The sequence below is a fragment of the Bos indicus genome, chromosome 8 (assembly GCF_029378745.1).
Source record: "Bos indicus isolate NIAB-ARS_2022 breed Sahiwal x Tharparkar chromosome 8, NIAB-ARS_B.indTharparkar_mat_pri_1.0, whole genome shotgun sequence".
In the NCBI taxonomy this organism is placed as follows: Eukaryota; Metazoa; Chordata; class Mammalia; order Artiodactyla; family Bovidae; genus Bos; species Bos indicus.
This window is the reverse complement of record NC_091767.1, coordinates 29,274,907-29,287,552: the sequence shown is the minus strand read 5'-3', so window position 1 is coordinate 29,287,552 and position 12,646 is coordinate 29,274,907. Positions and strand designations below refer to the sequence as shown.

Here is a 12,646-nt window from a genome sequence, read left to right as displayed (position 1 = left end):
AGGCTGTCTTAAGACCTCCTGAGCCAACAGTTGCCTCTGGACACAGCTCTTCCCACCAGAGAGTGCAGGACCCAGCACCAGCCATCTCTGGGTAGACACCAACTCCAGAATAGCCTGGACCCCAGACCCACTCTCCAGGGAGCCTACTCTAGCCTCTGAACTAGCTGTATCCACCAGTAGACAGGTAATAACTGCATAAAACCACAGATATGCAGCCTGCAAACACATCCTGACCAACTGGACCATGGTCCTGTCCACTAGCAAACCAACACAAGCTTCAGGATTCCCCAGACCCTGCATTCAATAGCATCAGGAAGTAGTCCCATGCACCAGGGATGCAAAACCAGCTCTAGGACCCCTAGGTCCTGTAACTAGACTCGAGTATTGGACTCTGCCTGCCAGTGGGCCACACTAGCCCTAGGACCTGGTTCTACCCACCATTGGGTGGTAACAGCCCCAGAGTCTCCTGGATCTTGACCCAACCCAACAATAAGCCAGCACTCATGCCACCTTGTGACCCGGTCCCACCAACCAGTAGCCAGCAACCTCCACACAACGCAGGGCCTGGCAACCAACTGGACAGGGGATAAACCAAGCATATAAGACTGTCTACATAGTCAGCCCAGCACAGTAGGAAGACACACACATCCCCTAGAGCATATCACTCGGGTGATGAGATGGGGATGTGTTGCTAGGACACATATGATGTCTCCTACAAAGGGCTGCTTCTCCAAAGTCAGAAAGCATAACTAACCTACCAGACACATAAAAATAAAGACAGCAATCTAGGTAAAAGGATGCAACAAAGGAACGTGTTTCAAACAAATAAGATAAAACCCCATAAGAATAACTAACCAAAGTAGAGATAGGCAATCTACCTGAGAAAGAGTTCAAGGTAGTGATTATAAAGATGATCAAAGAACCCAAGAGAAAAATGGATGCACAAAGTGAGAAATTTTTTTTTAATGAAAAGTTAAAAAATATGAAGGACATCCAGACAGAGATGAAGAATACAATAACTGAAGTGAAAAATATCCTAGAAGGAATCAAGAGTAGACTAAATGATACAGAGGAACTGATCAGCATGCTGGAAGACAGAGTAGTAGAAATCACTGCTGCTAAATAGACAAAAGAAAGAAGAATGAAAAGAAATGAGGACGGTTTGAGAGACCTCTGGGACAACATCAACCACCCTAATATTCACATTATAGGAGTTGCAGAAGGAGAAGAGAGAGAGAACCTATCAACATATTTGAAGACATAAGTCAAAAACTTCCCTAACCTGGTAAAGAAAACAGCTGTCTAAGTTTAGGGAGTACAGGGAGTCCTATACAGGATTCACTCAAAGAGGAACACACCAAGACACATTATAATTATAATGGCAAAATTAAATATAAAGACAATATTAAAAGCAGCAAGGGAAAAGCAACAAATAATTTATAAAGGAACCCCACATAAAGCTATCAGGTGAATTTCAACAAAAATTCTGCAGGCAAAAAGAGAGTAGCACAATATATTTAAAGTGATGAAAAAGAAAAACCTACAACCAAGAATATTCTACCCAGCAAGACTCTTGTTCAGATTTGATGGAGAACAAAGTTAATAAGTCATTCACACACAAAGATATGAGGAAGATTAAAAACCAAAAGTGGTAAAATCATCTATATCCACAATAAGCAGTTAAGGGATTCATAAAACAATTAGATGTAATATATGACATCAAAAGGGCTCCCCTGGTGGCTTAGCAGTAAAGAATCTGCTTGCCAACACAAGAGACACAGGTCCAATCCCTGGGTCTCCTCTGGAGAAGGAAATGGAAACCCACTCCATTATTCTTGCCTTGGAAATCCTATGGACAGAGGAGTCCATGGGGTTGCAAGGGCTGGACACAACTTAGCAACTAAACCCACCACCACCATGACATCGAAAGCAGTGAGGAGAGAAGAGTACAGAGTTATTAAAATGTATCTGAAATTAAGACACCGATGAAAGAAACTGAAGACAACACAAACAGAGGAAAAGATATACCTTGTTCATGTACTGGAAGAATTAAAATTGTTAAAGTGACCATATTACTCAAGGCAATCTACAGATTCAATGTAATCCCTATCAATATATCAAGGGCATTTTTCACATAACTAGAACAAATAATTGTATAATTTGTATGGAAACACCAAACCCCAGATTGTCAAAGCAATCTTGAGAAAGAAGAACAGAGCTGGAGGAGACACACAATGACTTCAGACTGTACTACAAAGCTACAGTAATCAAAACAGTATGACACTGGCACACAGCAGACACACAGATCAATGGAACAAAATAGAGAGCCCAGAGATAAACCCACGCACTTATACGCAATTAATCTACAACAAAGGAGGCAACACTATACAGTAGAGAAAAGACAGTCTCTTCAATAAGTGGTGCTGGGAAAACTGGACAGTTACATGTAAAACAATGAAATTAGGCCATTCTCTAACACCGTATGGCTTTCCTGGTGGCTCAGATGGTAAAGAGTCTTCCTGCAGTGCAGGAGAACCAGGTTTGATCCCTGGGTCAGGAAGATCTCCCAGAGAATTCTTGCCTGGAAAATCCCATGGACAGAGGAGTCTGGCAGGCTACAGTTCATGGGGTCACAAAGAATTGGACACATCTGTGCTTTGAACTAATACCATAGACAAAAATAAGCTCAAAATGGACTATAGATCTAAATGTAAGACCTGAAACCATAAAACCCCTGGAAGTAAAATAAGGCAGAACACTCTTTGACATAAACTATACTGAGGTTTTTTTTTTTTTGGATCTGTCTCCTAAAGCAAAAATAAACAAATGGGACCTAGTTCAACTTAAAAGTACAGTGAAAGAAACTATCACCACAACAAAAAAACAAGATTTGGGATAATGGCATTGAAACATGTAAAATATCATGTATGAAACGAGATGCCAGTCCAGGTTCAATGCACGATACTGGATGCTTGGGGCTAGTGCACTGGGACGACCCAGAGGGATGGTATGGGGAGGGAGGAGGGAGGAGGGTTCAGGATGGGGAACACATGTATACCTGTGGTGGATTCATTTTGATATTTGGCAAAACTAATACAATTATGTAAAGTTTAAAAATAAAATAAAATTGAATTGCAAAAAAAAAAACAAAAACAAAAAACCAACAATCTCCTGAATGGGAGAAAATATTTGCAAATAATATGACAAATAAGGGATTAAAATCCAAAATACACAAACAGCTCATATAACTCAACTGCAAAGTAACAAAAACCCAATTAAAAATGGCAGAAGACTGGAATAGACATTTTCCCACAAAAGACTTATAGATTGCCAACAAGCATATGAAAAGATGCTCAATACCACTAATCATCAAAGAAATGCAAATGAGATATCATTTCACACCTGTCAGAATGGCCATCACAACTAAGAAATGGCTAACACAAATAAGAAATGCTGGCAAGAATGTGGAGAAAAGGAAATCTTGTACACCATTGGTAGGATATAAATTGATATAGCTACTGTGGTAAGCAGTATGAAAGTTTCTTAAAAAACTAGACATAGAATTTACCATATATCCCAGCAACTCCACTCCTAGATATATACTTGAAAAAAATGAAAACACTAATTTGAAAAGATATGTGCACTCCAATGTATACTGCAGCACTATTTACAATTGCCTCGATATGGAAGCAACCCAAGTGGACATTAATAAATGAATGGACAAAGAAGATGCGCCATTCACACACACAAACACACATAGTGGAATACGACTCAGCTGTTAAAAAGAATGAAATTATGCCACTTAAAACAACATAGATGAACGTGAAAGGTATTATGATAAATGAAATGTTAACCAGAGAAAGACATGACAAATGAAATGTCAACCAGAGAAAGACAAATACTATATGATATCACTTACATGTGGAATCTAAAAAGTAAAACAAACTAGTGAATGTAACAAAAAAAGAAAGAGACCCACAGATATAGAGAACAAATGAGTGACTACCTGTGCAGAGAGTGAAGGGAGAGGGGCAATATAGGGTATGGGATTAAGAGGGACTAACTGCTATGTCAACTACTATGCATAAAATAAATCAGCTTCAAAATACATTATACAACACAGGGAATAGAACCATATCTTATAATAACAATAAATGGAGTATAACATTCAAAAATTGTAGATCACTATGCTGTACACTTAAAACTTATATAATATTGTACATCAGCTATACCAATCTTTAAATAATCTATTAAAAATAAAATCAAATAAGCTTAAAAGACAAATAGTCTTAGGTAAAACTGCTTGACGCCTATTTTGTCAAGCTCCTTACCTATCTACTTCAAAAAGTAGTTGTGAAATTATTCTAACAAAATGTAAATAAAAGTTATTCATGAAAGTTTTTATGAATAATCTAGAATAGGTCAAAATATCTCTTCAACCTTATTTGTCCTATCACCTTGCATTTCAGACTTAATATTTCATAGTGTAACGGTTACCTTGAGGCCCAGTTCTGGAACTTTCTAGATTCCAGATGGATAGATCAACTTAACCTAAGTCTCAGTCTTCCCATCTGTGAAATGGGAATAATAATAATAATAGAATCTTACCCCATAAACTTGATGTCTCTCTTAGCACAAATTCTGACACAAATGATTTTAACTGCCCAACACTCACCTATCAGTCCTGGTGCTGGTTTCTTCATGATCTCTCCAGCTTGTGGGGGTTTCGTGATATTAAAGAAGATGTAGTCATCACTGGAGTCCATGTCTGAAGCTCTCAGCATGGAACCCTGGATTAGTATGGTCTGCCCCTCCTCCAGTTCAATCACAACATTTGTTATGAGAAATGGCGGACTGTCATCTTTGGGCAAGATGTTGATGGGAAACTTATGTTGGATGCTGTGCTGGCTGTCAAATATCCTGAAGACCACAAAGTCTTTGGTGGAGTCACTGTCATCATGATGATATCGAACGACTCCAGCCTGAAGGTCAGCCACGGTGAAGAGAAACCCCTTCCCCCCTGATGGAAAGAACAGAGATGAGGCAGAATGAGAAATATATGGAGGCAGCAGTTTAGTAAAAGCAGCACTACAGGAGCGGGTGTGAAATGGAAAGTAGGGCAGCCAATACTTTCCTCACCTGGAAAAAACCATAGATTGCTTAGTGGGCTCTGGGGCTCCAAAGACCCAGTTTTGAATACTAGCTAGTTGTAACACTTATTAGCAGGGTGGGCTTAGGCAAGGTATTTAATTTATTTGAGACCCATATATAAAACAGAGATAATAATACCTACCTAACATTCCCCCTTAAGAATGAGAGAGCTCAAACATTGTGTATCTACAATAAGTATTAATTGTTCTTCAATTCATTGTTATCAGCCGACAGCACTTCTTAGAGTAGTGGCTTCAAACTAGCAACATCAGCACCATTTGGGATGTCATTATAAATGCAAGTTCTCAGGCCCTACCCCAGACCTACTGAATCAGAAATTCTGCTACTGGAACTCAGCAATTCATGTTTTATCAAGCCCTCCAGGAGTCTAATGTGTGCTGATGTTTGTGAATCACTGGCTTAATGACCAAGAGCTTGAGTTGTGGTGGCAAATGGCTTGAGTTCACATGCCAGCTCAGCCACTTTCTAGACCTTAGACAAGTCAATTTCTCTTAGTCTCAAGTTCTAATTTGCAAAGTAAGAATAATAGTACCTTGCTTCATAAAGTGGATGTGCGATAAAGTATGTAGAATGCTTTGCACAATTGGGCACAAAGTAAATGCTTAACAAATCTTTGTACTATTTTCTGCCTCCTCTGAGCCAGAATATCATTATGGGGTATGACTCTCCGCTTCATTTCTATAATATTGATAAACATTGCTTCACTCTGCACAAACTACTAATATTTCAATTCTTTCTGCAGATGGCCCATAGCTTTTCCCACTCCAGATGGTTTTGTAGATTAAACATGAGTATAGTGAACACTACAGGTTACTTGACCATCAGCCACTTTCTCCTCCTTCTCAGTACCTTAATCCTAGTCTCATTTGGAATGGCGACATATCCATTTAAAAATACTCAGGTTCCCAGACTCTGTTGCACCTAGGGGATAGTATGTAACTAGGTAAGAGATATAACTAGACTTCATTTCTTCAGGCTCCTGGGAAAAGTTGTTAAACAGAGCAAGCTTGGGTGGCATAGCTTTTTTTTATTCTTCTTTTTCTTTGCTCCTTCCCCTAATGCTCATTAGAAACCTAGATGTGTAGGTACCATTCTGTGACCACTGACAGGGCAGAAAAGAGCTGCTGGCATCATAAATACAGAATATCCACCTCTATGTAACTTGTCACAAGAAGAAAGCAACTCTTGAGGTTAAAGTTGCTATAGTTGGAGTTTTCTTACATGCAACTGAATACCCATCCTAATTTATACATCCAGCTTGAGCTAAGATCCCATTGTCCTAGGATTAGGCAAAAGAATTTATCATTTTTATTTCTATTTCATTTTTTTCAGAATTCCTAATCACATATAGTGGTAAACAAGAGTTCTCTTTCTGCTTTACAAATAGGTAAACTAAGATGATAACAATTAATTCCTCTGAGCTCATTACAAGGAATAGACTATATTACTATTAACTATGGATATTTTTATTAGGGCCATTACTTTGTTAACTACCACCCTTATAATTATAAAACCATTTCTTTTAAACTAAGGTAGCTGCTACTAATAACATAAGAGCATAATTACTACTAAAGTATTAACAACATGTTTTTCTGTTTTTCACTGCATTTCTCTGAACCAGAGAATTGAAAAGGACATATTTTGTCTTTCAGTTCAGTTCAGTTCAGTTGCTCAGTCGTGTCCGACTCTTTGCGACCCCATGAACTGCAGCACGCCAGACCTCCCTGTCTATCACCAAATCCGGGAGTTCACTCAGACTCAGGTCCATCGAGTCAGTGATGCCATCCAGCCATCTCATCCTCTGTCATCCCCTTCTCCTCCCGCCCCCAATCCCTCCCAGCATCAGACTCTTTTCCAATGAGTCAACTCTTCGCATGAGGTGGCCAAAGTACTGGAGTTTCAGCTTTAGCATCATTCCTTCCAAAGAAATCCCAGGGCTGATCTCCTTCAGAATGGACTGGTTGGATCTCCTTGCAGTCCAAGGGACTCTCAAGAGTTTTCTCCAACACCACAGTTCAAAAGCATCAATTCTTCAGCACTCAGCCTTCTTCACAGTCCAACTCTCACATCCATACATGACCACAGGAAAAACCATAGCCTTGACTAGACGGACCTTTGTTGGCAGAGTAATGTCTCTGCTTTTGAATATGCTATCTAGGTTGGACATAACTTTCCTTCCAAGGAGTAAGCGTCTTTTAATTTCATGGCTGCAGTCACCATCTGCAGTGATTTTGGAGCCCAGAAAAATAAAGTCTGACACTGTTTCCACTGTTTCCCCATCCATTTCCCATGAAGTGATGGGACCAGATGCCATGATCTTCGTTTTCTGAATGTTGAGCTTTAAGCCAACTTTTTCACTCTCCACTTTCACTTTCATCAAGAGGCTTTTGAGTTCCTCTTCACTTTCTTCCATAAGGGTGGTGTCATCTGCATATCTGAGGTTATTGATATTTCTCCCAGCAATCTTGATTCCAGCTTGTGTTTCTTCCAGTCCAGCATTTCTCATGATGTACTCTGCATATAAGTTACATAAGCAGGGTGACAATATCCAGCCTTGACGTACTCCTTTTCCTATTTGGAACCAGTCTGTTGTTCCATGTCCAGTTTGAGCTGTTGCTTCCTGACCTGCATACAGATTTCTCAAGAGGCAGGTCACGTGGTCTGGTATTCCCATCTCTTGAAGAATTTTCCACAGTTTATTGTGATCCACACAGTCAAAGGCTTTGGCATAGTCAATAAAGCAGAAATAGATGTTTTTCTGGAACTCTCTTGCTTTTTCCATGATCCAGCGGGTGTTGGCATTTAAACTGGGCTAAAATCATCAGTTAAGGAGTATATTTAGAACGGTTCAAAAAGCAAATCTGAGATTTAAATAATGGCTCAAACATAAAATATCATTCGTAAATGGTTACCCATTGATTTGAGCATCTACTACAAAAGTCAATGGTTTCAAAATCTCTGGACCTAGGGAATATGATAATTCATTGAGAAATGGAGCCCAAGAAATACCATATATATCCTGTTAAATATGATTTGCTTTTGGAGAAAATAATTGTTGGGTTTGATTCTAAGTTACAAAGTTTGTTCCTTCACCTCTCACAGTAAGCCGTCCATGCTGCAGGCCATCCACAGTGACTACCTGGACAGCATGAATGTCATCATTGTCCACAATCTGAAACTGTTCCCATGTGATGGCCCTAGACTGTCCCTCCAGGAGATTCAGACCTACAAGAGAAAACAAACAAACAGACAAAAATGTCCTGGAAAGTTCTACAGCATGCCAAGATGACTACTTTAAGACAAGAGTAATAAATTACCACTCACAAAACTAGGTAAAAATTGTATCTTCAAAAGCTTCTCAAGAAAACTGTAATTTAGCTTTTAAATAACATTTTTCCTATTAGTAATATTAACTCTAACCTGATGACTGGTTCCTTATGATCTATCCTTTAGAAGCACAATGGTGCCAAAAATAAATACTAGAAAGAAATAACAGATGTTACGTTCACAGCGGTCTCTAGTTCAAAAATGTACACCAAGAATTTTTCAAAGGCTGTGTTCACATATTTTAAGTGGGCAAGAGTTAGAAGCGCTTTCACACATGAATTCTAAGAGCATAAGTAGCCCACAGGATAGAGTATTAAAGTGGTTAAATATTCATTAAATGTACAAATACAGAGCTACTGTGCTAGGGGAGTGTTTAATGGTGTTAGACAGGAAAAGTCTAACACTTTGTAATGAAGGTTGCGTTTTAGTCTAGACGCTAATAAGGAAGGGACTTTTGTAACTAAAGGAATTTAACAATAAAAGCTTCTCCTTGGACCCAGCATGCTGAAGGGAATCTGGGGAGAAAGGGAAGTGCTGCTCAGAGCCAAGAAGACAGAATCCAGACTAACACTGTGGTTAGAGACAGGGAGCTGTAGTACCATCACCCAATCCCATTACCCAGTAGAGCTGGAGGGTCAACAGACTGAAGAGAATCTTGAAAGGGGGCAAAGCCTTTCAAAGAAATAAGTGTCTTTATGAATTATGGATTTCTCATGGTGTAAGCCCAGTAGTGGGATTGCTGGGTCATATGGTAGTTTTATTTCTAGTTTTTTAAGGAATCTCCATACTATTCTCCATAGTGGCTATATCCATTTTCCTTAAAGTTTACTGCAGCACAATTTACAATAGCTAGGACATGGAAGCAACCAAAATGCTCATCAACCAGTAAATGGATAAAGAAGTTGTGGTGCATATAGTCAATGGAATATTACTCAGCCGTAAAAAGGAACAAATTAGAGTCAGTTGAACTGAGGAAGGTGAACCTAGAGCCTGTTATACAGAGTGAAGTAAGTCAGAAAGAGAAAAACAAATATCATATACTAACACACATATTAAGATAATCACGATGGTGTGACCAATCACCTAGAGCCAGACATCCTGGAATGTGAAGTCAAGTGGGCCTTAGAAAGCATCACTACAAACAAAGCTAGAGGAGGTGATGGAATTCCAGTTGAGCTATTTCAAATTCTGAAAGATGATGCTGTGAAAGTGCTGCACTCAACATGCCAGCAAATTTGGAAAACTCAGCAGTGGCCACAGGACTGGAAAAGGTCAGTTTTCATTCCAATCCCAAAGAAAGACAATGCCAAAGAATGCTCAAACTACCACACCATTGCACTCATGTTACACGCTAGTAAAGTAATACTCAAAATTCTCCAAGCCAGGCTTCAGCAATACGTGAACCAAGAACTTCCAGATGTTCAAGCTGGTTTTAGAAAAGGAACCAGAGATCAAATTGCCAACATCCGCTGGATCATCGAAAAAGTAAGAGAGTTCCAGAAAAACATCTATTTCTGCTTTATTGACTATGCCAAAGCCTTTGACTGTGTGGATCACAATAAACTGTGGAAAATTCTGAAAGAGATGGGAATACCAGACCAACTGACCTGACTCTTGAGAAACCTATATGCAGGTCAGGAAGCAACAGTTAGAACTGGACATGGAACAACACTCTGGTTCCAAATAGGAAAAGGAGTACGTCAAGGCTGGATATTGTCACCCTGATTATGTAACTTATATGCAGAGTACATCATGAGAAATGCTGGGATGGAAGAAGCACAGGCTGGAATCAAGATTGCTGGGAGAAATATCAATAACCTTAGATATGCAGATGACACCACCCTTATGGCAGAAAGTTAAGAGGAACTCAAAAGCCTTTTGATGAAAGTGAAAGTGGAGAGTGAAAAAGTTGGCTTAAAGCTCAACATTCAGAAAACGAAGATCATGGCATCTGGTCCCATCACTTCATGGGAAATAGATGGGGAAACAGTGGAAACAGTGTCAGACTTTATTTTTCTGGGCTCCAAAATCACTGCAGATGGTGACTGCAGCCATGAAATTAAAAGATGCTTACTCCTTGGAAGGAAAGTTATGTCCAACCTAGATAGCATATTCAAAAGCAGAGACATTACTCTGCCAACAAAGGTCCGTCTAGTCAAGGCTATGGTTTTTCCTGTGGTCATGTATGGATGTGAGAGTTGGACTGTGAAGAAGGCTGAGTGCCGAAGAATTGATGCTTTTGAACTGTGGTGTTGGAGAAGACTCTTGAGAGTCCCTTGGACTGCAAGGAGATCCAACCAGTCCATTCTAAAGGAGATCAGCCCTGAGATTTCTTTGGAAGGAATGATGCTAAAGCTGAAACTCCAGGACTTTGGCCACCTTATGCAAAGAGTTGACTCATTGGAAAAGAGTCTGATGCTGGGAGGGACTGGGGGCAGGAGGAGAAGGGGATGACAGAGGATGAGATGGCTGGATGGCATCACTGACTCGATGGACGTGAGTCTGAGTGAAGTCTGGGAGTTGGTGATGGATAGGGAGGCCTGGCGTGGTGCGATTCATGGGGTCGCAAAGAGTCGGACACGACTGAGAGACTGAACTGAACTGAACTGAACTGAGTGGGAAGTTGCTGTGTAACACAGGGAGCTCAGCCTGGGGCTCTGTCATAACCTAGGGGGTCGGATGTGGCGGGTGGGATGGGAGGGATTAAGAAGAAGGGTATATATATATACTTAAGGCTGATTCACATTGTTATACAGCAGAAACCACCACAACCTTGAAAAGTTTTCCTCCAATTACAAAAAAAAAAAAAGAAACGAGTGGATGAAATTTAAAGACTGTGTACTGGTAGACACAGTTAATGCGTTAATGCTTCCCCTCAAATCTGCCTGGCTTCCCGTTCCCCCAGTGTTGATCAATTGCCCGCTTTCTAGCCTGGCAGCTCCAACAAATTTCCCACAATCCCCACACACTAAAGCCTTGGCCGCCATCATTGCTTCATCTTCTGATGTCACTGCCCTCAACTGCCCACCAGACCAAGTTTTGGCATGACCTTCCTTGTGACCATGGCCAGGTCTCACACCATGGGACTCAAGGAATTTGTACAGTGACTGCTAAGAAGCGCCAAGTGACACAACCCCAGGCATGTGGGAAGTTAACCCCAGTGAGGCAAACTGTCTGAGATGAAAGAAGAGATGGAAGATGCTGACATGTGGTTCTTCACCCCTTCCCAACCCCCTCCCTGACTCTTCCCACACAGAATGTTTCCATCTCCTCCGGGAGACATCAGCACTATTGAGCTATAAGCTTTATTTTCTTGTAAAGCTACAACCAGCTCAGTCAAACCATCTTTTTATTTGCTACCCTCCAAACTCCCAACTTCCCTTCCCCTTACCCCAGATTTCAGTACAGGGTTAGTGCATATAATCTGCCTCAGGGGCTCTTTGCTAGGGAACCTGAGTTAAGACATACAGGAATACTGAAAGAGAGAGAGAGAAGAAGGAAAGCGAGAGAAGTGAGGGAGAAGAAGAGAGTAGAAGGAAAGAAGGCAGGGAAGGAGGGATGAAGGGAGGACAATGGCTGGTAATAAGGATTTTGAAGTCAAAAGTGCAAAGTAAAGCACAGAACAAGGCATCATGGGATGCAGCAGAGGAGCAAGCAAGAACACTAGAAATTTATGTAGCAAGATATTGATGGTGATTATGTTTTGTGGTGGAGTAATGAATAATTTTATCCAACTACTATTATTTCATTCACTTATTCATTAACTCATTGTGCTTTCCAAGTTTTCAATGATCTTATGTTAAGTTCATAATAAATAAAATTTTATTCTAAAAAGAATCTGATATCCAAAGTAGTGAAAACCAGATCCGGAGCTCTTAACAAGCCTAGGTTTCTCAAATCACACATATACATGCAGACCATTAAGTCTCCATGCTATATACTAAACTTTGCTGTTATTCAGTTGCTAAGTCACGTCCAGCTCTTTGCAACCCCATGAACTATAGCACACCAAGTTTCCTTCATTATCTCTTGGAGTCTGCTCAAACTCATATTTATTGAGTATTGAGTCGGTGACACCATCCAACCGTCTAATCCTCTGTCGTCCCCTTCCCCTCCTGCCCTCAATCTTTCCCCCCATTAGGGTCTT

At 40.3% G+C, this 12,646-nt stretch overlaps 1 protein-coding gene across 5 annotated transcripts in view; it reads right to left on the bottom strand.

The window, feature by feature from the left end:
* The window catches only part of FREM1 (FRAS1 related extracellular matrix 1), a 178,293-nt gene that overhangs the window by 111,158 nt on the left and 54,489 nt on the right, over positions 1-12,646 (bottom strand). For all 5 annotated transcript variants that reach the window (XR_011568029.1, XM_070794530.1, XM_019965913.2 and 2 more), the window contains 2 exons: positions 8,266-8,397; positions 4,676-5,020 (listed from right to left, as the gene is read on the bottom strand). Coding sequence is in view for 4 of the 5 variants with exons in the window: in XM_070794530.1 (XP_070650631.1) it covers positions 4,676-5,020; positions 8,266-8,397 (477 nt within the window). In the remaining variant the exon portion in view is untranslated. The remainder of the gene's footprint in view (positions 1-4,675; positions 5,021-8,265; positions 8,398-12,646) is intronic.